We start from the raw sequence: 22,449 nt of genomic DNA on the forward strand, positions 1-22,449 counted from the left end.
TCTATCATGTTTTTCTCCAGAAACCCAATCTGTTTGTCCTTAAAAGCTGAAGTACAGAAAGTATGCTGATGAAACAACTTGAGCAAAAAATACTAATTTTTCAAATTCCACTTTAATTTCAAAGTAAGATGGGATGGATCACCATGTGATGCTAGCAATCTTTTTTTTTTTTTAAATTTTGTTTTTTCTTAAACTAACTGTCTCTGATAAGGGAACACGTGAATATTACAAGTCGTAGTTGTGGTCATATCCCCAAAAGGATATGGGTATGGTGTACTCACATTGTGGATAAGTGTTTTATCCCAAGGTGCACTATGTTGTATGCTCCCATGTACAGAAGTGAACATGCGTAGAAATGTGTATACGGTGGTTGATACGTAGCTTTTAAAATGTAGATATATTCACGATTCTCAGTTTGTGTTATTTTTCTCTGAGAAAAAGTCCACCTCAGTGAGCAGCTCAACTGACCGTTGTGATGGCTGGCGTCTTCCCACCTTCCTCTCCTTCGGCCCCTTCGCCTCCTGCTTCCACCTGGTTGAACTTACCCAGCTTTTTCAAATTCTCCAGCGCAGATTTGAAAGTGTCCTTCAGGCTGTTCTCCAGGATCCACCCTTCGCTTTCACATTCGGGGTCTTCGGGATTGGCAATGCTTTCCAGGGAGGTGTGCAGCAGGCGCAAGCCAACCATCACCGACATCTGTGCCAGGCAACGGGAAAGGCAGAGAGCGTCAGCCAGACCTGGACGCTCCCGTCCCACCCCCGTTGTCCCCTGCTCTGGGCAGCCTGGGCTGCTGGTGTGAGCAGCAGCTCTGAGGCTCCGTGTGCCCAAGGGGCCTCTCCACGTGCCCCGTCAGTGTTGGTGCCTCCGAGAGGTTTTAATGCATCCCTGGCTGCTGTGCACGGGATGTTCACAAAGCAGGCTGGATGTGCAACAACGTCCTTGGCCACCACCCACTTAGTTTTAACTAAATGTTTTGACTTTGCGTTGACCTTAATATGTTTGGTGAGTATATTAAGCTGATCAAGGAGATATGAATGAATCAGTGTCTCTGCAGAACAGAGCAGCATTAGGATTTGAGCCACCAGTTTGTCCACTTCAGATTCTGATTTTGTTTTGATATAGATATGTGCAAATAAGGAAGCCGAGGCAGCAGGTGATCTCTCCCTGGTTCCATCTAGAACAAATTTGTATTTCTGATTAAATATTACCTAGTCCCAGCAGCCCTGATTGAGACTTTTTCTACTGTGCTGTGTAACACTGCTGACACTGGCAACACCCTGCACCTGCCTGCAGAGTGCATTGTGTAAAGTGTGTATTTAGCCAGTCTCCTGCCTTCTAACACCGTTCAGAACAATCTGACCTCATGCTTGTGGTGCTTATGGAGAAAAGCAATTGATGAGTGAAGTAGAGAAGGAAAGAAGAGCAACTCCCAGAAGAGCCAGCCTGGTGATGTGGTAGGGCAGGTGGGTGGGATGGGGCAGCAGTAAGACTGGTTGGGTCCTTCACGTGCTGGGTAAGGCTCAGATGGAGAACACTTACTGCTATCAGGACCTCACAGGATTTGTTCCCTAAGGGAAGTATGATGCCTCTCTTCCCCTACCCAATTTCCCAAGGAACTGATTACCTTTGGTCCTCCTAAACCCTGATGGCTAAAGAGGCTAGCAGATTTGAGGTTGGGCTTCAGCCACATGCCATGGCCAATGGCAAAATTTAGCTCTGGCTTTTGGGCTCGAGGGACTGCCCAAGCATGTGCTTCCATGGACCATCCATCAGCCTGTCTACTGGCATCATCCCACTTGTGTATGATCAGTGTCTCCGAGCTTTGGAAGACTAAACCTGCACTTGGCTACTCAAACTTTGCAGATGTTCGTATTTCTCTGCCTTCACTCAAGATCAGAAAGGGAAAAACATTGGTCAAAAAACAAGCTTCATTAAACAGTTCCATATCCAAAGGCAAACGTTCAAGCTGCTTAACACCAGAATGTATGACGAGCCACACTTTGATCACTAAGGAAGTTTCCAGTGGGTCTGAGTCTGGAAATAGTCTCATCTAGCCAATACCATGATGACTTAAATCAGTTAAAGCACTATTCTATAAAAGTCACAAGAAGTGACAAATCCCATCACGTTAGTCTTGGGATTTAATGCTTTTGACAACTTCCTTCCACTCTGAGTCCCAGTTTTGCTGCTCTCACTCATGGGACCAATATCTTTTAAATCAGTGGCTGTTGCAAGTGCAGATTAACAGGACTGGGTGCAGGAAATGACCTCCACGTTGCTCTCTCCTTGTGCTGCCTTGCTGCATGTCAGCAGGAGCTTTGTTTTGTGATTGACTTGCCAAGTACCACTCTTTGATAGCCAAAGTAGGTGGACTGGCTTCCTGGATGGCTCTAAGTCACTAAATATTATCATGCTTTTAAAAAGGAAGGTGCCTGTGCAGCACTGAGCATCTGACCTGTCCTTGGATGAGATTTTGTGACTTTTCTCTCAGTTTAAGACTTTGTTTTCTCAAAAACCTTTCTAAGCAAGATTTTGAGTCCCTGAAGCTGAGATTGCTTAAAAGCAATGCAAAATGTCTGGGCTCTTGTCACCTCCACTGACTTGAACCTGCCTTCTCTGCCAGATGAGAACAGAGTCCAGGAAGTTTGAGACAAGTATCTGCTAAATTAGTTTATCTCCTGTGTGATCACAGAGAGTCTTGGAACACCAGTTTAGCTGAAGTCTTGCACCAGGGAAGGCCTAACCCCACGCACCAGTATGTGCTGGGGGTGCCTGGCTGACAGCAGCTTGGAAGCAAAGGGCCTTGGGCTCTGGATGACACCAGGCTGTCCCTGAGTCAACAATGAGTCCTTGTGGCAAAGCAGGAAAATGGTATCCTGGGCTGCATTAGACAAAAAATTGCCACCAGCCTGAGGAACGTTGTCCTTCTTCCCCTCTGCTCAGCCCTGGTGAGGCCACAGCTAAACCTCCAACCTTAACCAGTCTGTGAGCTGCAGATTTGAGCTTAACCACAATCCAGCACAGAAGGCTGGGCTGTCAGAGCCCTGGAGCGAGACCAGTCTTGCTGTGTGATGATTTCCCTGTCATGGAAACTCTTGTCATTTTACAGCAACTTTAAAGTGCCAGGAAGAACATGGCCACAGTGTTCCTCCAGGGCTAGGGCTGCACAGGCTGGGCTGGTGTATTCCCTGCACCACAGCATGCTCAGCCTCTCCATCTGGGCCAACAGAGCAAACTGTGTCCATCTGGAGGGTCCCTGCTGCCTGTGGGCTGGTTTTGGAGATTACCAGGAGGTCACTCCTACTGTTCAATGCATCAGAGAGTTTACTCTCCAGCACAGGACATGCAATGTGCCTCCTGTGAATGTCTCCGTGCTCTCCTGGAGCTCAGTCTGGGCCCAGTCTGTGGCACATGTGGGGTGAATCCCAGGGTCTTGGTTGTTGCAGCAGCTGTGACCCATTGAGACCCACATGTTTGCACAAGTGGAGGACCTGAAGCATCTCAGGAACCAGCCTCAGCCCTCTATTCCTTTTGAAATGCTCTATTCAGGGCACCCTTGAACCCCTCTTTTCCTCTTTGCTGGCTGAGGCAGGTCAAGAAGACATCCAGGCTTGCTCTTCTTGACCTTCTGCAGTGAAGCCCATCTGTTTGCCAGGGTTTAGCCTGAGGCGGCTTAGCCAGAGCAGGGTGTGATCTTTTTTTGTCATCCTCATGACCGGTTGTCACTCATGGGAAGCCTACAGCTTTTGTTAGGAAAAGCAGCTTCTAGATATTAGCATCTTTTTCAAATAGAAGTTTTGATATTTCAAAATAGGTTCATTCTTCCTCGTGCCTAATATAGGAAGGTGGAACAGAAATGACCTTCCCTGACATCCCTACACTTGTTTGTCACGTTACCTTTTTCTATGGCTCAGAATAACAGCTGTGATTAGTATTTCCCTCCGTCTTCTCTCCCCCTTCCCACATCCGAGTTCCACCAACCCAGCTGGAAGAGTCCTTCGCAGCCCCCAGCAGGGCTGTGGTGGAGAAGTACTTGGTTTGAGTCCACGGTGGCTGCAGGTGTAAAGCAACCCAGGATTTTGCTTTTGCACTTTGCTGTGCCTTCCCAGGGAGTCAGTCAAAGGGGAAATGAGAAGCGCAGAGCCAGCATAGCCACTGCCCCCTGGGCTCACCCTGCTCAGACCCACACTTACCTTGGCCAGGAGTTGGGACCTCTGCTGCCCTCCTACTCAGCATAAAATTGTTTCTTGACTGGAATTTAAAGGAAGTGGTTATATTTCAAGGGAGACTAAATTAATGTCTGTTTCCTGCTTTGCTTCCTCTCTTCAAAGTTTGCCTTAAAAGCAAAGGGAATTTCAGACCCAAATCTGGGCCCTTTATAGCAGAATATCAGGCAAGTCATAAATATTCAGGAGGGCGAGTTATTGTAACCCAGGATTGTATTGTTTCTTTAAAGTTTTGCCCTAAAAGTCCTCTGATTGCCTGAAAGAAAGTCTCAGATTCTATTTTGAAAAAGACAAAGAAAATAAGATCTTATTTCTTATTATGCCACAGGCTGAAAAACATACCCAGGTGTACTTTAAAGAGTTAGACATAAAATACTGCATTTTTATCACTGCTATTAATGTTAATATATCACTGTCATTAATCTCCTGTAAGTTAGCAGAGGTAAGTTACAGGTTCCTAGTCATGATTTTTTTGCAGCTGGCATTGGTATTTTTGTGCATTTTTCCCCTGAGTTTTTGAATTTCTTCATGACTTTCAAATACAGTTGAAATTCCCCTCTCTTCAAGAACTTTGCACTTGAATCTGGGCTAAAATAAAGACCTTCTCTTTCTTTTCTTACCAGAATAACAGTGCAAAGAAGTTGCACATTTCTCTGCAGTTCGGAGCAGTTATTTTTAAAACAACAACTTAATGATAGTTTTTTCAGTTCACAGATTTAGGTAGGTGTTTATTTTCTAAAAAGCATCTTCATTCCTGGAAGGCTGTAGGCCAGTGCTTGTATCAAAATGTAACTCATCTTTTTTTAATTTGCATGCATCTAAATCTTTTAAAAGGCATCAGAATAACTTAAAATAGGCAGCGCCATTTGCAGCAGCCATTCCAAGGGTTGGAAAGGATCTGCTGCACCCCAGGGAGCTGCACCCTCCCTTTTACCAGCAGGTCCTGCCTGATCTCCAGCACTTCACGTGCCAGCCCTCGTGCCACTGCCAGCCCACGCTCCCCTAGCATTAGTGTTGATTAAGCACCCTGGCCAGAACACTGGCCACCTCCCAGAGGCAGGAGGACGTGTTTTCCTCACGTTGGACCAATGGTACTCGAACTGCACTTTGGGTTATGGTGCCCACAAACACCTGCACTGGGCATTGTTGGCGCCTGTTTGCATTCACATCGTGGTTTTGGGAAGCAGAATAAAATCAATTTAATCCACCTGCTCCACCTAAACCACTTTTTCTGACCAAAAACCTTGGTGGAGCTGATGAAAGTCCACATGCTGCCTTGAAATTGTTCCACCAATGTGTGTGCAGCCTAAAGTCATCTTTTCTTCAGTGTGTAAACCCTTTAACTGCACTTTCTGTCCCACTAATTGCTGTCATACCTTTCTGATGTGCTGCTTTTTTGTATTTCTCATTCCCTGCAAGTGGTAACACATGTAAAATTAATGCATCTGGAAGCAGAGCTCTTGCACTCTCTTCCCTACTCAGCACCTTGCCTCTGACAGAAAATCACTCCCTTTTTCCCCTCTTGCTGTGGGATACTCGAAGCTCTGGCCCCTTGCTCTGCAAGAGGAGTCTGTGATCCCACACTCACCCCAGCTCTGTCTCCAGCCTGGGACCTTTTAGCCCTTACTCAGTCGTTAGCTATTAGATATTTTCTCAGCCAAACAACGGGGAAATTTATTTTAAATAGATTTGATTTTCACTCAGAAGTCCATGCTGAAAGATGCCCCGCTCCTGCAGAGCTGGCGCTTCCCTGGAGTGTGTCTGAGGGGAGAGGGTTACCTCAAAGAGCCAGACGAGCAGGGTGACGGCGCCCATGGAGCTCATCATGCTGCTGTAGTAGCTGAGGAGCGCTTCCCGGCAGCCGCGGCGCCACAGGTTGAGCTCCTCGGTCTGGTAGTCGTAGCTGTAGTGGGCAGAGTTGTTGGTGACCTGGTACTGGATGCAGGGCCTGGGGGAGCTGGGGTTGCAGCAGCTGAAGGGGACGCCGTCCACCAGGTACCTCCCGTCCACGTTGCTTTTGATCCGACTGCGGGCAAGGGCAGAGGGAAGCGTGAATACTCACACAGACACAGAGACACACACAGGGATACCCAGGAGCAAATTTGCATGAGGAAGGAAAGCAAAGGCAAGGAGGATTTTCCACCGTGCCTTTCCTCCGTGTCCCCTTGTTCACATAAGGGTGTTTGTCCAGAGCTTCCTTCCTCTCCGAAATCCTTTTCTATGTCAAGGCTACACTGAGTCTGTAATTAACTCTTCCTGGTGGAAATGCACGCTCTCGGGTCACTTCTTCAAAGAAATCAATTTCTAACAAAATTAAATGGCAGAGAGAATTCAGGAGGGGCAGGCAGAAAAGAGTGATCACAGCATAGTTAGGGTGGAAGGGAGGTGCTGGAGCTGACCTGAGCTTGGAAAAGAACCCAGAACAGCCTTAGGACCCACCATATCCAGACAGATCATTGATCTGGAAGCAAACCTAATAGCTTCTTTTTGATGACAATAGCTCCAGGGAGGGGTTGTGCATTTATTCTTGGCTTGGGAAGGTAGCCAGCATTGAAAACATGACATGTGCTTCAGCAACAGGATGTTGCAAAAATTTCCAAAGTCCTTGCAGGAGCTCCCCAACTATTGCTCATCTGACACTGTGGTTGTTCTCTGTAAACAGTCATTTAGCCTGGTGTCTTAGGAGATGTTTAGATGAAAGATAACTTAGAAGGCAAATAGTTCCACTGACTTTGCAAAAAATTATAATGAAAGGACTGCAGTTCTAAACCAGGCCATTTTGCTTAGAAAATGACAGAATGGAGAGCCCCAGTGGTCTAGAGAGGCAAAAAAAAAAAAAAAAAAAATCTGAGTGTCACTTGTAGCTTTCTATGTGGATATTTTAAAATTGTGTCATAGAGAGAGAGGTGATTCCAACAACCTGGTGAAGGAAAATTCCACTTTGCAGTCATGACCTAAATATATCTAAACAGCAAATGCAGTTGAGGTTTTCTCTTTAAATGTAAAGTGTGCTCTGGATTGGGTCTAATTCCCATTCACGTGTAAATGCTCCATCGGTTTCAGAGAGATTGGATCAGGCCTTTGCTCTACAAATAATATAAAAATTCCATTGTGGGGGACAGACTCCCACCTTCCCTGGAATTAAGGAGAACTTTACTATTGGCTTCAAAGGGGCCAGGCTATCCTGGCAGGAATGGGAGCAGAGATCGTGCACCACCACATAGTACAAACCTTGAATTCACAAACCCCCATTTGCAGATTTTTAATGCCCTATTTCCTGCCTCAGTAGTACAAAGAAATTACCTTGAGTCTCCGTTCCAAACAAGGCATCAGTTATTAAGGACAGTATAACCTTGTTTTCCCTCTGTGCATTGCCCTTCCACTGCTGCTGGATTAAGTTACAGCTCTCAAATCTCCATATAATGCTGGCAAGGTTTTTTTCAAGTAGTTATTTATATCCATGGGCATAGCTTTGCAATGGAAACACCCCCTTATTAAATAGTGAATGTATTTGCTATAGCCCTGCAGCGCAATGGGTTAAATCTGGAAGAGTTTTCACTAAAAAGTCCTCATTCAGAATTGCAAAAACAACCAGACCACCCAACAAGTCAAAAGAACATGCAGAGAGACACACACAAGTGAAATACCACTTACACAGTCAGGCAGGGATCCCAAGAGATCCCAAGAGATCCACAAAGCTTTTTTTCAAAATTACTTCAGACATTTTTAAATACAGGCAGTGTATTTAAAAGGCAGATTGCTTCCAGTTTATAGGACCCATTATGCAACCACAGAGGATAAACGTTAATGAATGATGTTCCCAAAGAACTTGGAATAACCATCTCTTTCCCTGGTGCTTAATTTTTTAAAAGGTTGTGGGTATTTATGCCCAATGCTATTTTTTTAATTTCAAAGGCTCATTTTGTTCTCATGTTTATTTTCTGCTTGAGCTTACTGCACCTAACCTGATTTTGAGATTACTGCCTCTTTGGGCACTGACATCAAAGCCATTAAGGTGTTTCTGGTCAACAACCTGGTCTGGTTTGTACAGAAACAATAAACTAGTGCTGGTTTCATGTGAGGTTTTAAAAAATTAGGCACACGAGAGAACTTAAAATACATATGGCTACAAGGGCCACTGTGTAAAGCTAGGAACACCAATAGATGCTCAGTATTACCACAGCACTGAAGCAATCCATTGAGTGAATATAAAAATAAAATTCTAAATCTTAAGGATCTAAAACACATGAGTTATTGGCAAAGTGTTACTGCCTCTATTTATTGCCATGCGGCTGATTAGCTGCCAATATCTAAGTGGAGTTTGAAAAGTGGTATCAACAGTATTTCTCCAGGGAATTCTTTTTTTAGGAAATTAATAAACCACATTGACATCTTAAGGATCAGTAAAGTTCTGATACTTTCCTGTTGATTTTGGGAGTGTGGCTCAAGGTAATGGGTTTATAGAGCAGTAAAAGACGGTAAAAAAAATTGTCTGTTTCCATCACATTGAGTAAGAGTGAGAATTGTATTTGGTGCTTTATATTTTACATTATGGATGAATTTAGAGAAATTTGCCAGGGGAGGAAGCAATCTAGCTGATGATTTGGGATGCTTTATTACACAAGATCCCATTTTATACAAACCCCCCTCCAGTCAGTGCCTGTTGGCACTTGAGCATTACACTGATCAAACATCGATATTACGTGACACAAACCCCAGTAAGTCACTTACTCTTTCACTTCTTTGGAGCTGAAGTCCAGATATCTGTTGCTGATCCACTGGATTTCGAACCAATCTTTGTAGCCGTTGTTGCCACAGCACTTGAACTCAATCTGGAGCATGTCGATGGTCTTCTTCATGAAGCACCTTCCGGGGGTGTCCGTGTCCCGGTAGAACTTCATGCCGTTCTTGAGCCCCTGGGCCAGGGTGCTGTCCAGGGAGCCCCGCATGAGAAAGCACATCAGAGCAACGAAGAAAATGAGTATGTTAAAGACGCAGCATAGTGCCAGGTAAGGTTTCAGCAAAGGCTTCCACTTGGCAAATTTAGCGGGATCCAGAGAATCGTAACAAATTTTTCCAGCAAAACCATTGAAGGCGCAGGATAATATACCCATCAATATCAAAGAATTGGGCACAAAGTGGCTTTCAGAATTGTCCATCACTTCGCTTCGCTTCCGGAGCTCAATTTTGAGGAACAATCCCATGCTAAAAACAAGGATTCCAGCAAAGACCGAAAACCAGTTCATGAGCCATAGTCCCTGTGCTAGTTTTACCCGTTTCTTCTGATTGAATTTGACTTTCAGCAGTGCCATCTTTGTAGTGGGAGATGTTGGAAGATTTCACAGCCTGGACCCCTCTTCTCAGCGTAAGCAACTCGAGGAAGAACCATTCAGGCGTCAGAAGAGATCCCGAACGGCACATCGGGAACCGAGCTACTGCACAGTCCTTCCATCTTGAAGTCTCCTGTAAGGATTCAAGCAAGTAAAATATTCAAAGGTCCCAATTAACAATTTCACATTAGTGAGAATAATGGGCAATTAGGACCCACAACTATTTCTGGTGGTTTCTTACAAGCAAAGGAGAAACACTCTCAAGGTTTCAAATGATTTGATCTGGATCTGCAAGACGTCATTCTAATACCTTTAATCATTTGATCCAATTTGAAGAAATGTCTGTCAACAGATGAGAGGAGGTAATCCCTCATTTTACTATTTAGTAGATTTGTGCTCTCCTATGATAGGCTGCTGGGCAGAATATGAAACCCCAGAGATATAAAAAGATCTTTGTTGCCAGATGAATATGGAACCTTTAAGGAAAAAGGAAGAGGGCTCTGGATTAAAAAAGGCTGCTTGTATACAAACATACACTTCCCCACCGTGATCCTGATATATTCATATCTACAGCCAAACCCACGTTCTAGTCCTTATCCTTCTGTGTTGACTTGAGATGACGTCCTGTGGCTTATGCATTCAGAAAGCAGATAAGTGTGTAGTTTACAGTGACCTAAAAAAACTAAGCTTGGCATTTTCTATTTACTTCCAAGGCTTGTACCATCTCTGGGTCTTGGCAGGAGAGGAGGAGAAAGGAAAAGTGCAGAGAAACTCAATAAATAAACCCTGGGCTGAAATCTGGAGATGCTTTTATAAAAAGTGAGCTGGCATGAGCAGCTTACTGGATAATCACCAGGCCAGGGAAGGGAGCAGGGCTGCCCAAGGAGACCCACCAGGGAGGAATTCAACTCGGCAGCTGGAGAAAGACCCTGGGGATGTTGTATCTGAGTGCAAGGGAGCATCCCAGCGGTCGTCAGGCTCTGCTGAAGGACCTGCAGCCAGCTCTGCTTTCATGCTCTAGTGGGCAGAAAGCAGGGTACAAGCCCCTCCTGTGGCCGTGGCCTCCTGCTTGCACCACACAGCTGTTTCAGGCAGGCAGAGGTGCTGGGCTTTCACTCTCTCCACTGCTTGAGGAGTTCTGCTTGCTTTGAAATACCATCTCCCACTTGCCCCACAGAGGTTTGGAGCTACTGGGAAATTCCTGCACTGGCTCACCCCTGCCACCAGAATGCAAAATTAACCTCAAGCAACCTCCAGCAATGGAAAATTCTCCTGCAGGTGTGTGAGGGCATGGGTCCTAATGCTGCAGGGGAGAAAGGAGCAGCCTAGAAGAGGGACTGGGAGGATTCTCTCTTGCCTGTCAACCAGACCTGCTGCTGCCACCACTCGAGTCCCTGGGGGCATCCTCTAGTGGCTGCCAGGAGCATGGCCGCCAGCCCTCAGGGACAGAGAGGGGAAGGGATCTGCTAGGAGCAAGGCAAGTGTGAAAAATAATAATGACAATAACGAAAAAGCCCAAGAACTGAAAAATAGCATTTTGGTGTTCTGCAGCTCTGTGGTACCGTGGATGCTGCTCAGTTGCCATTTGAAATCCTGGAATGCTGAAGGTTCCTTCAGGAAGGACAAAGGCTGGCAATTCACTATTTCTTCCTGTCCTAATAGAAGGTTTGTGTGGTGAACCTTTCCCAGCCCATCCTGGTGCTATTGCAGTGAGCTGGAGGGCAGCTGGTAACCGGGATTTTTCTGAAGCAAGCCTGGTTGTTTGCGTTGCTGCTGCCCCTGCCGGTGAGTGTGTAAGAGGAGACAGGGAAGGTGATAATCCATCACGGGCTATTCTCTCCTCTTGCCGTGAAGTGAATGAGAAGTGCCGTTTCTGAGAGAGCCTATTCATGTTTTTATGCAATAAGTCATGGTGCTGAAATAGCATCTCTCCTGGCAAAATACCCCCCAGCCGGTGCAGCGCATGTTGCGTTTCACTGACTCTTTCAGGGCTCAGCTAAGAGACTTGAGTTTGGAAAGTGTCTTTATCGGACAGCCTGGAGTTAATTCTAGATAAAGGAACTTGAAACCATTTCCTTTCTTGTCAGTGATGACAGTGAAACTGTAATTAAAGTGGAAAAGAATTCTCTATGAGGTCTGTGGGTCATGAGGATATACAATGAAATATTTCCTGCAGAACAAAAAGTAGTAAACCTGCCCACAGATGTAAGCCTAGTGCTGCTCTGGATATGGGTAATTTAATATTCAGCAGATGAGTCTGAACACCTGTCATCTTAATAATTTAACATTTAGATACCCATGATAAATCTGATGATAAAATCATGTAGGTGTATACACTACTGTGCGTCCTCTAATTCAGGAATAAAAGTACTTTAGTGGAACATGCAGGACATCCTTCAAGGCTCACAGATCCCTCCGAATTTACTTTCTGCCTATAAACAGAGGAAACGGGAGGGGTCCTCGTAAATCAATGCTAAATTGCTAGTGTTAACTGGGGAATGATCAGTAATTCACCTGATGTTCAGAAAGGGACACTCACGTACTAATTAGACCTTTGAGACTTCGGGTGGTACCCTTAAAGTCATCACAGAGGGCAATCAGCACTACCAAAACAACCCAGATTAGGAAAAGTGCTGTTGATTTAAGTAGTTTCAGTAGTTCAGTACCAGCTGGGGACTTAGAGTGGCAAATACTACCCCACCCATCAACTTAACTCGCCATGCTTGAGAGTTTTAAAGGGGACTGGTGAGCAGTACTCTGACACTTCCTTCAAAAAATGAAGTTAACACTTTTTAAAGTGGGAATTAATGCTTTCCCATTATCCCAGACACGGAGCTGACAAACCCTGGGCAAGCATCGGCACAAGCCTGTCAGCTAGGGGCTGTCTCTGGCAGAGCAACCTAAGGGAGAGGAAGGTGATGGGGGATCATCGAGAAGCGTTTTGGGTTGTGGACAGTTTAAAAAAGAAGCCCCTTTTTGCCTGGCATCTGCTTTTCTTAAAAAGCTTTTTCTTGGCTGTGATTTGTCTTTAGTTTGGCACTTACTACCGCTTTCTATTTCAAGTAGAAAATGCTGAAATTGATCTATAGCAGATAAAAGCTAATTGCTGCAAGAATGTTTGAGTTAATGGTCTCCTCAGAGGTTGTCTATTAAATTCAAATGTATAATTCATATGCCAATATTGGAGGAAAAAAATGATAGAATAAAATATTCAAATTATTATTGATCTCACCATGAATCTGTTCAAATTCAAAATCTAGTTTAAATTTATAATGTGCATGTATAACAATACAATATCGATACCTTTCCAAAAAGCTATGCCTGTTAACCTACATATAAGCTACACATTTATCAGTTAAGAGAGAGGAATCTAAACAATTTAATCTGGTATTTGTTAAACAGTCTGGTTCTCAGGCCTGGACCAATCTTAACCTATCTTTGGGGGCAGAAGATATAAAATACATATACCCCTAAACTATGGAAATACCCTCAGTTGGTAAAAAGAATAATTTCCTGGCCCAATCTTTCTTTCACACTGCTCTGTGATATGAAATGTGTGCCTTTCTGAGGCTTTTTTTCTTCTTTCCTTTCCCTAGGAGTGGTTATATTTCACTGCAAGAATAATGATGTCTGGTTTTACCTTTGATGGGAAGCTATTGTGTAGAGAGGTTTGCTCATGTACCCTCACTTATGGTTTTGCTTTCAATTGTAACTCTGTGGTGTGAACAGGGCCACTCCTGAGGAACAATGTGATAAAAATGCTGTACCTCACTGTATGATTATCAGGTGGAGAAAGGTCTGATTTATGACTTTTTTTCCCCTCCTTACACAGGTAACTAGGTAGGCTACTGTTTTTGTGGCATGTGAGGTGACTGCAGGTTCTGAGGCTGGGAACAGAGGCAAGTACTAAATTCACTGCTGCAATTGTTGTAAATCCTGGGAAGAGTGATTTGACCTGCTGGACTCTGTAGCTCCTGAACTTTGCTGGGGCACACTGGGGGGGTTTTGGTGTGGTTTTGCTCTGGGTAGTTCCCAGGATTTCAGCCATCATTCATGTGGTGTGTAACATGTTCAGAAAACACAGCTTTTTTGGAGCCCCGAGATGGTCATTATGCGTACTTGTTTGTATTATTGTGATGCCTGGGGTGTAGCATTCACTGCTGAAAAAGTAAGAGTTAGAAATCAAAGTTTATACTTGCAGAAACAGGAAATAAATATGTTGGGAATTAAAAGAAACTCACAAAAAGCTCATGATAGTCATTACTGCTGGAAAACATCTCAGCACAACAGGTGGATCCTCCAGTCAGTCAGATAAATCAGAGCATGATGTGAATGGAAATGCTGAAATTTCCCCAAGTTGCACAGATCCTTTTTCTTGCTATTCCCGTCTTTCCTTGTATGTGATGAAATTGGCTGTTTAGTAAAACCTGAAGCAATTCCAGGTAAAGCCACTGAGATTTGAACCTTGTCTACATGCAGCTATTGCTTAAATAAGAAACTTTGAAAAAAGAAATCCAAGCCTTCAAAAATACAATTCATAGAAGTGTGTAGGAAATTGTCTTATGCATGTATTTCTTATCCGTTTTTTCTCACAGCAATTCTACTACAGCTCACATCAGAATCTATTGAAGTGAAGGAGGGCTGGATAAAGAGAGAAAGCAAGTAACTCCATTTCTGCTCTTGTTATTCAGAGAAGCCGGGGCAAACAAAGGGAAATGCCTGGAGCCGAAGGGTGTTGATCCCTCTCGGGACAGGCCTCTTGGTGAGGTGATGGCCCCATGGGAAGCAGCAGCAAAGCTTCTGGCTCCTTCTCTGGAGGCAAGTTTTGGTCTGTGCTACCCCGCAGTTCCTCAACAAATGGCAATGCTCAAAGCTCTGTGTGGCCTGGAAAATGGCCTCAAATTTCTCCCATGGGTTCGATGCTGTGTACCTTTGCATAGGATTGTTTTATGTCCTCCACAGACACCTAGGAACTTTAAAACACTGACTAACAGCCCTGTGGTGAACTAAGGAAGTTTCGCTGGCTTTAAAGATTTTGGTGAGGCTGCCGACTGCAGGAGGGTTTTCCAATCAGGCTGTCTTTCAAAAATGCTTGAAACAGGACTTTGCTTTCCTGACTCGATGTGGAAAATGGTACTGCAGCTCAATGCCCTCCACTATTTTTATAAACTTTCTGCCTGTTAGCCTCTATTCAGGGCAAATTTGCACCAGGTTTATGGTGCTGATGTTTCTGTTACCCCGTGTCTCTGGCAGTCATTTGTTTTTCAGCCCCTTGTGATGTCTAGCATCATCAATTTATTTATACTACGTGATTTTTAAAGAAGTTCTGGGTTATTCTGGTGGCAACGAGATGAAAACCAGAGCTAGAGTTCTTGAAGAGACTTTGCTCACTTCAGTTGTACATTATGCAGGGTAAGTGAACCCAGCCACTGTGTGGGTCACACTGACAAACTGGTGCTGGAGGTGCTCTTAAATGGCTGGGGAATTACTGTCCCTGAACATCCTCATCCACTGGCCTTCTTTGAACAGTTTTCCCTCTTACTTCATGTTTTTAGTCCATCTTGCTCCTAGGCAAGCTGGCTTGCAACTAGCTTGTTCCCACAGCAGTTCTGACTGCTTCTGCCTAGAAGAAGCTGGCAGGTGTTTTCTTATTTCTCTGAGGGAAGAAACTGAGCATGCGTGGCTCTCCTTTCTCCAAGCTGTGATCAGCGGGAAGACAAAATGCCTCTGACCAAGCTGGCATTGCAAGTCTCCTTGACCCAAGAGGATGGAGGCAGCCTGGCACATCTGAATTCTGTCCAACCTTCCCTCTGAGTATTTCTAAATTGCAGGCTTCAGAAGGGAAGTCCAGGAGCCTGGACACCTGCAGCTGGCTGCTCAGAGCACATCATGACACACTCCTTACTCTCTTAGAAGGAGTTTTGTTTCCATGTGATGTAGGAGATGCTCCATCATCAAGTCATCTAGAGATAAGATAGCACAAAATTCCTTGCTTGTTGAGGCCAGACATTCTCAGTAAAACTGTTCCATTGCTTCCATACTTAAGGTATGTTTTTGGCCCCTTCAACAAATAGCTTAAGTCAGGAAGTGATTTTTCTGATGCCTTGTCAGTTGAAGAAAAGCCTACAGACATGATTAAGCTACAAATACTGTGGACTAGACTTTTAGTCTTTTTATGTTCAATGTTTACTTTGTAATTAGATTGAGCAAAATAATCTAGACTCTATAGCATAAACCTCCCAAAATATCCCCGACACCTTATTTCCAAAACTTGCGCCAACATAAAAAACTATTTTTCCTTCCAAAATAGATACTAAGAAATGTTGAGTTTTAAGCAATAGCTGTGGAATTTAAAATACGGATTTTTCTGTATCTGTGTCTATCCAACCATTCTGTAAAACATATATACTTACTCCTACCATGCTTTTAAATACTTAAAATTTATTGAGAACATAATTCACAATGTATCTGAGTTGCCACTTTCCACTGGATTTGACTGGAAAATGGATTCTCAAAGAACTGTAATTTGGGGGTATCAAGCAGCATCCTCTCACTCACATGGCATTTTACCTCTTTCCTACCTAGCAGGCCTTGCAGAATGCTGGGGGTTATTGTATTGCACTGTCTGCAGCATGGTGTCAGAATGGAATGTTCTGGGACATGTAGATGGCAGCCTGCCAGTGCTTATACTAACAGTGACTTTCTTTCCCATATTAAGTAATAATAATAATTAAAAAAATTAGTGTTGCTAGCTGACTAGAAATACTTAGGGGTTTGGCTTCTCTTCCTTAGAGATCCAAAAATGTTGCAATTTCTATACTGAATAGCCCATGAACATGCCAGCAAACCTTTACTAGGGCTGGAGTTCACGTACTGCACTAACATATTTCTGCTCCAAAATAGTTTTGAGTTTCTCCTACAGTGATTCTACATCAGAAAAGTGTAATTTAAAAAGGTGTATGGAAACATGTGCAACTGTGTATATATAAAGGTATACATTTAGAACTATAAATCACATGTAGGTATTTGCCTGACCAAACTTTTCTGGACCTGCTATTCTGAAATGGGATTTCCTTGTTTCATGCCATGCCTGACTCCAAGAGCCAGTTACCTGTTTTGTATTACAAGGGTAATGCTAAATCTTTAAGGGAAAGTAGCTGTGTGGCACCATGTTCCTGAGGAGTATTACCTGCTAACTGTGGTTTGACCAAAGTTACGTGTCTGGAGGAAAGAAAACGGTAAGAGCTGGGATGTCAATAACTGACTTGCGAAAAACATCCCCAAGGACGCAATTTCAGAGAGAAACTGAAGTTTTAAACTTCCATGTTTTGATTCCTGTTCTGTTTATTCAGGCACTACTGCATGCCATGGGCCAAGAGCTGGAACAGGACATGGCACTTCCACATGAAGTGCACTGGGAAGCCTCAGTGCACCCCTGGTACCTGCCTGGGGTCTCTCTCCCTGCCTGGATCTGCCGGGATCCATCGCCACAGTAAGGAGGTGTAAATGCTTAGAGCTTTGGGCAAGTAGGACAAAGGCATTACTGTAGTTCTTACAGGCTGAACATTCTGCAATCTCAAGGCTAGAGGATGCTAACAGGATTGATCTGTCTCTACTGGGATCTGTGGAGAACAATTAACTACACAATCAGGTTCTGTACTAAGATGGATGGGTGTAGTGGTTTGGTCCAAAATACTCATTACTGTTTATCTGCTGTGAGATAAGAATTAGGAGAAATGCAAAGCAGGCACCAAACTTGAAAGAATATAAAGAAGTTTATTAACAGACCTAAAAGATGGAGAAAAGAAAAAAAAATTATACCACCTTCAGAACTCTCCTCCTCCCCCCACCTTCCTCCCTTCTCCCACTGACAATGTGAAAAAACAACCCTTAAGATGTTCAGTCTGTTTACCACTGCCATAATAACCTTGTTCAGTCCATTTAGAAAGAGAAGTCTCTTCTTGCTCGTGCTATGAAAACATTATCACAACGAGACAGCCACCCACTTCCAAATATTGTTCAGTCCATTTAGGAAGAGGAGTCTCTCTGCCTGTGTGTGAGTCCCTTCCCCCGACTTGCAGCTTTTCCCGCAACTGCTTTCGAGGGTCCACTCTTGAAGTTTTTGGGGTACAATTTTAAGGTTGAGCCGTTCAGAAACAAAAACAGAGGCCCTTCTCCTTCCCTGGGAGCAAAGGGTCTTCCTCATCTTCATCGTTAGGACTATCTCTGGGAGCATCTCTAGGAACTGAAGTTTCTCCTTTCCCATTTGGAGCAAAAGTCCTCATCTGGTTCATCTCTAGGGACTGAGGTTTTCTCCTTTCCCGTTTGGAGCAAAAGTCCTCATCTGGTTCATCTCTCCCTGTCCAAACTTCTCATGAAATTACAGCTGCGTCAGCATCTGCCTATCTCAGCGCAGGTGTTTTTGCTTATGAGTTAAACGCTCCACCCCCCATATCTTCATGAAATTACAACAGGATACTCTGATATATCATAGCTTCACAATAGAATTTCAGCTTTAAGCATCTCCTCTCTCTCTTCCCTCAGGTTTCAGCTCTTCACAGCAGTAAAAGGGTTAATCTCACCTCAGCCTTGCAGCTTTGCAGCTGGAATGTTGAATTTTTCTTATCGCAGTGGAGAGGGGGGAGAGCCGAGCCGCTCCGGCTGCCCACGGCAAGGCAGTGGGGGGGGTTCCACGGCTGGAACAGGTCCATGGCTCCAGGATGGCCATGGCTTGGCTGGGCCTGGCCCAAGCAGGGCCTGGCCGGGCCCGCTGGCCCCCACACGGGGCCCGCAGCCACCTGTCCCAGCGCCGGAAACGAGAGAGAGCTTGGAGGGGGAGTTTGCCTATTCTTAAATGTGGATCACAGAGGTGTTCACAACTTTAAGTGGCTTAGAGAATTGTCCATATTCAAACTGGCCAGCTGATAGGTTCTATCAGTTCCCAGAGGAAGCTGTAAGCACCCCTTAGCAAGGACATCCCTTCCGGGACTGTGCTTGCTAACCTATGACAATGGGTTAAAAGATACTTGAGAGCCTCAACTGATCACACCCCTCTAAAAAAGGATATAATATATGTACATTAAATTAAGACTGAGGGTGTCTTCTTTAAATCATTTTATGATGCTGACAGTGCAAAGAAGAATCATTAGTAAAAGGACAACTGAAACAATTCAAAACAAGTATATTTGAAATGCAAAATCCAATTCAGTCAAAAATATACGTTAACAGAAGTAAACAAAGCTGAAAGCTGTCAGGAATATATAAAAAAACCCTTTTCCCCTCTCCCTTTAAATTAAATATGCTGAAAACACATTAAAAAAATTTCTGCTCAAAACCAGTCAAACACCCAAGTGAAGTTTCAGGTAGTTCTTCTGGCAGTGGTGCAGTTTTTGATGGTTCAGCTAGGATTCAGTGTCTGTTAGAGGCACATAGATGATGGCTGCACAGCATAAACAATTTGCAGTTTTAAAATAAAGCTTTATGCTAAGGCAAGAGAAACAATTATTTCTTGCAAAATGTTACAAGTTAAAGAGGGGTTTTAGAAACCTAGAACTGCTATGTATACTTTATGTATGGACAGTGGTCACTTCAGCACCACTAACAGGGCACTGGAAAGACATTGCATTCCACAGTGCTGCTACTTTTTTATTATTATTCAGCAGGAGTGAAGAGACTTAAATTACTCGGCACTTTATACAAGATAACATGCAATTTTGGAATTGGAATATAGCACCTCATCTTTCTGTTTTGCTGACTCCCTCTGTCAACACCACACTCATGCAGTAGCAGAGTTCTGCAAATCAGGATCACAGCACAAGAAGCCTGTTGTCTGGTAAACTAGTGGGACATCCCTGAACACCTCTCCCCTGAAGCTTCAGATTGCAGAGGAACAATTAACCCAGCTTCTGTGAGGTTCATCAGCACCTGATGGATGCCTCCGAGTTGCTTACAGAAGCAGCACCCTTTCACATAACATTTACAGATTGTGAAGCTTTAGTATTTATACAAACTCCCTAAGTTTGTTAATCTTGGAACAATCAATATATTAGAAGTGCATTAGATGTTTATTAGAACACTTTTTTCCTTTAGACTTATCTCACTTGAAACAAAAGCCTAAAGCCAACTTACAGACTTAACCCGAACCAACAGAAACTGGCTCATCATTGTATCATAGCCTAAGGTGCATCTCGGTCTGCTGCACTGTGCAGTTACAAACTCTTCCTTTAAATAAACCTTTTTTTCCCCCCCACTACCTCACAGCAGTACCATCCTACACTCCCCATAAGATACAGTGTACTCTTGTCAGCAACGGGAGAACCACAAAAATATGAAAAATGTGGTATTTGATCTTTTCATTCCAGTACAGTTTGTACGTCTTGCAGCCAATTCATATTCTGCCTGGGTGAGTGAAAACAGCACAACAGCTCTAACAGAGGCTCACTTTTGTTTGTGTATCAGTGGCCTTTGCCCCACCTTAATTAGGTAAAGCTCACAATGAGGTACTTCAAAGTTCGCAAATCCCACATACAGATTATAGCAGCAACTTGTGCAAGAACAGTAAATGCTATGACTGGTATTCTTCAACTAAGAAATCCAGCCATATACTATAATTAAAAATTTGAATAATGAATGGAATCACTTAACGGCATATCGGGGATTAAGTCCCATAGTTTGTGGATCAATGCGTTTACATCTCTTGCACAGCAGAGCTGCCTCCACAGTCAGTCCCAGCAAGTGATTCTTTCCTGCTCGGGGATCAGACTCCAGTTGGGCGAAGGCTTGTCAGTCGCCAGCCAGTCAAAGTCATCCACCAGGTTCCAGTTGTTACTGTTTCTGTCCAGCCCAGAGGACTCGAAATCCCCCTCGATACCAGGGTAGCTCCAGGAGTAGGGCGCGAAGGAGACCTGAGTGCAGGCTTCGATTACGGCCCGGCTGGTCACCTGCACGTAGACCCGGCAGTCGCGGGTGCGGTGGGTGCGGAGCTGCTGGCAGGCAAGCGCCAGCAGGCAGTCGCTGCAGCCGTCCACCAGCACGGAGGTGGACACGGGCCCGCAGAGCACAGTGCAGCCGCGGCAGTCGCGCACCCGCAGTGTGTTGGGGTTGCCGCGGAGCCGCACCCGGCAGCCGCGCAGCTCCGACAGCAGCACGTCCCGCTGCAGCAGCTCCGCGGGGCCGAGCTCCAGCTCCTCGTCCTGGGCGCCGCTGAACCCGCACAGCGGCGGCCCGCCCGATTCGCCCTCGGCGAGACCGGGGCAGGGCGCGGCGGGGGCCGGCGGGGTGGGCTCGGCGGGGCGCGGGGCGCTGCCCGGGGCCGCTTCTTTCTTGAGAGCGCGGAAGGCAAATTTCTTCTTGGGCTGCAGCTGCTGCCGCCGCGCCGCCAGGTCCTCCTGCAGCCGCGCCACGGTCTCCTGCCCCTGCCGCACCTCGTAGGACGCCAGGAACCGCACGCTGTCCGTCAGCAGCTTCTGCAGCGCCTGCAGGCGGGCGGCCGCCTCCTCCAGCGTCCCCGCCGCCAGCAGTGCCTCCACGGCCTCCCGCTCCCGGGCGAAGGCAGCCAGGAAGAACTCACTCTGCTCCTCCTTCACTACCTGCGCTTCCTTCTTCTGCCGCTGCCGCTCCACGCCCTGCTGCCGCTCCGCTTCCCGCCGCTGCAGCCGCTCCGGCAGCACCACAGCGGAGGCGGCCAAGCCCGCGGCCACCTCAAGCTGTGAGGGAGCCGCCACGGCCGCTGAAGCTGCCTCTCCCGGCGCCGCCATCTTGCCGCTCGCCTCCCCTGCGGTCACTAAGCGGCGCGCCGATTGGCTGCCCGCAGCCCTGACTGCGTCGCCGCCGCCGATTGGCGGCGCCGGAGACGCGCGGCGGGGGAGGGCGGGAGGGCCGGAGGGAGGGGTCTCCCGCGGTCTTAAAGGGGCCGCCGCCTCGCCGCGGGATGGGGTGAGTGCTGGCGGCAGGTGCCGCGCTGGGCGGGTTATCCCGCTTCCCAAATTAGCGCCCGGGATATAAATAAGCTCCCGCTCCGCTCCCCTGCTGTGCCCGCGCGGAGCTGCTTGCTTTTTCCCAATGCTCTACTTAACAGCCCCCGTACCCCGCGCCGCTCTCGGGCCGCGCCCGTCTCCACCGACCGTGGGCGCAGGGCTCCCGCGGGCGGCGGGGCCGGGGCGGGCGAGGAAAGGGGCGGCTCGGTGCGGGGCCCGAGCGTGAGGCGGAGGGGTCGCAGTGGAGAGCTCCACCCGCCCTCCCGAGCGGGGTCGGGGCCGCCCCGAGCCGCCCCCATGTTCCCGAGGCGCCGGGCGGTCCCGGCCCCCTGCCCGGGTGGGGTCCCCTGGCCGCCTCACGCGGCCGGCGGCTTCGGGAGGCTCCGTAAACGCCGTGTTTTAATAAACGTTCCCTGCTGCCTCCCTCTCCCGCAGTGAAGTGGCTGTGGAAAAGGCTGCTGAGCCTTGCAGGTAACTGCAACGGTGCTGCCAGGTGGATCGATGTCTTCCTAGCTGCTTATTTGGTTTCTGGAGTGTTTTGTTCCAGAAGAGAGTTCGGTTCTTGAAGGAAAATGTGGGAGCAGTGCCAGTGGATTATTGTGCTCCAGAGGGAGGACTGTATGAGCAATCCACAGAGGCCTATATGGAAACATGGGAAGGAAGGCTTTTGTAATTCTGAGATGTGTTTTAAGTAAATTTGCAGCGGGAACCAGAAATTAAGTACACTGGCTACAGAGTAAAAAAGTGACTGTCGTTGTGCTCTATTCATTTGAGAATTGTTTTTCTATTCATTGTATTTTAATTTGTGCAAAGAAAGTTAACACTAAGCACTCTTTTAGAAATGTGAAAACAAATTTAACTCCTGTTCATTTCTACAAATACCACCTCCTTTCCCTTGTCATTTCGATGTCAGTTGTA

The 22,449-nt window shown here is 46.0% G+C and overlaps 2 protein-coding genes across 2 annotated transcripts; both read right to left on the minus strand.

Moving 5' to 3' along the window:
- Positions 1 to 459: 459 nt before the first annotated feature.
- Positions 460 to 9,538, minus strand: PRPH2 (peripherin 2; the record flags this gene model as incomplete). Its single annotated transcript, XM_082302694.1, has 3 exons — positions 460 to 696; positions 6,006 to 6,252; positions 8,958 to 9,538. 3 exons carry the CDS (start codon positions 9,536 to 9,538, stop codon positions 460 to 462), a joined length of 1,065 nt encoding a protein of 354 aa, XP_082158820.1.
- Positions 9,539 to 17,710: 8,172 nt separating this feature from the next.
- TBCC (tubulin folding cofactor C) lies at positions 17,711 to 21,316 on the minus strand. The gene has a single exon (XM_082303031.1). The coding sequence runs from the start codon at positions 21,310 to 21,312 to the stop codon at positions 20,278 to 20,280; it is 1,035 nt and encodes a 344-aa protein (XP_082159157.1). The 5' UTR covers positions 21,313 to 21,316; the 3' UTR covers positions 17,711 to 20,277.
- Positions 21,317 to 22,449: the final 1,133 nt, after the last annotated feature.

This window comes from Coloeus monedula (assembly GCF_965178545.1).
Source record: "Coloeus monedula genome assembly, chromosome: 2".
NCBI lineage: Eukaryota > Metazoa > Chordata > Aves > Passeriformes > Corvidae > Coloeus > Coloeus monedula.

What these genes read in the sequence shown, in the direction of transcription:
- TBCC (XM_082303031.1), bottom strand. Translation starts at nt 21,312, where the DNA reads ATGGCGGCGCCGGGAGAGGCAGCTTCAGCGGCCGTGGCGGCTCCCTCA.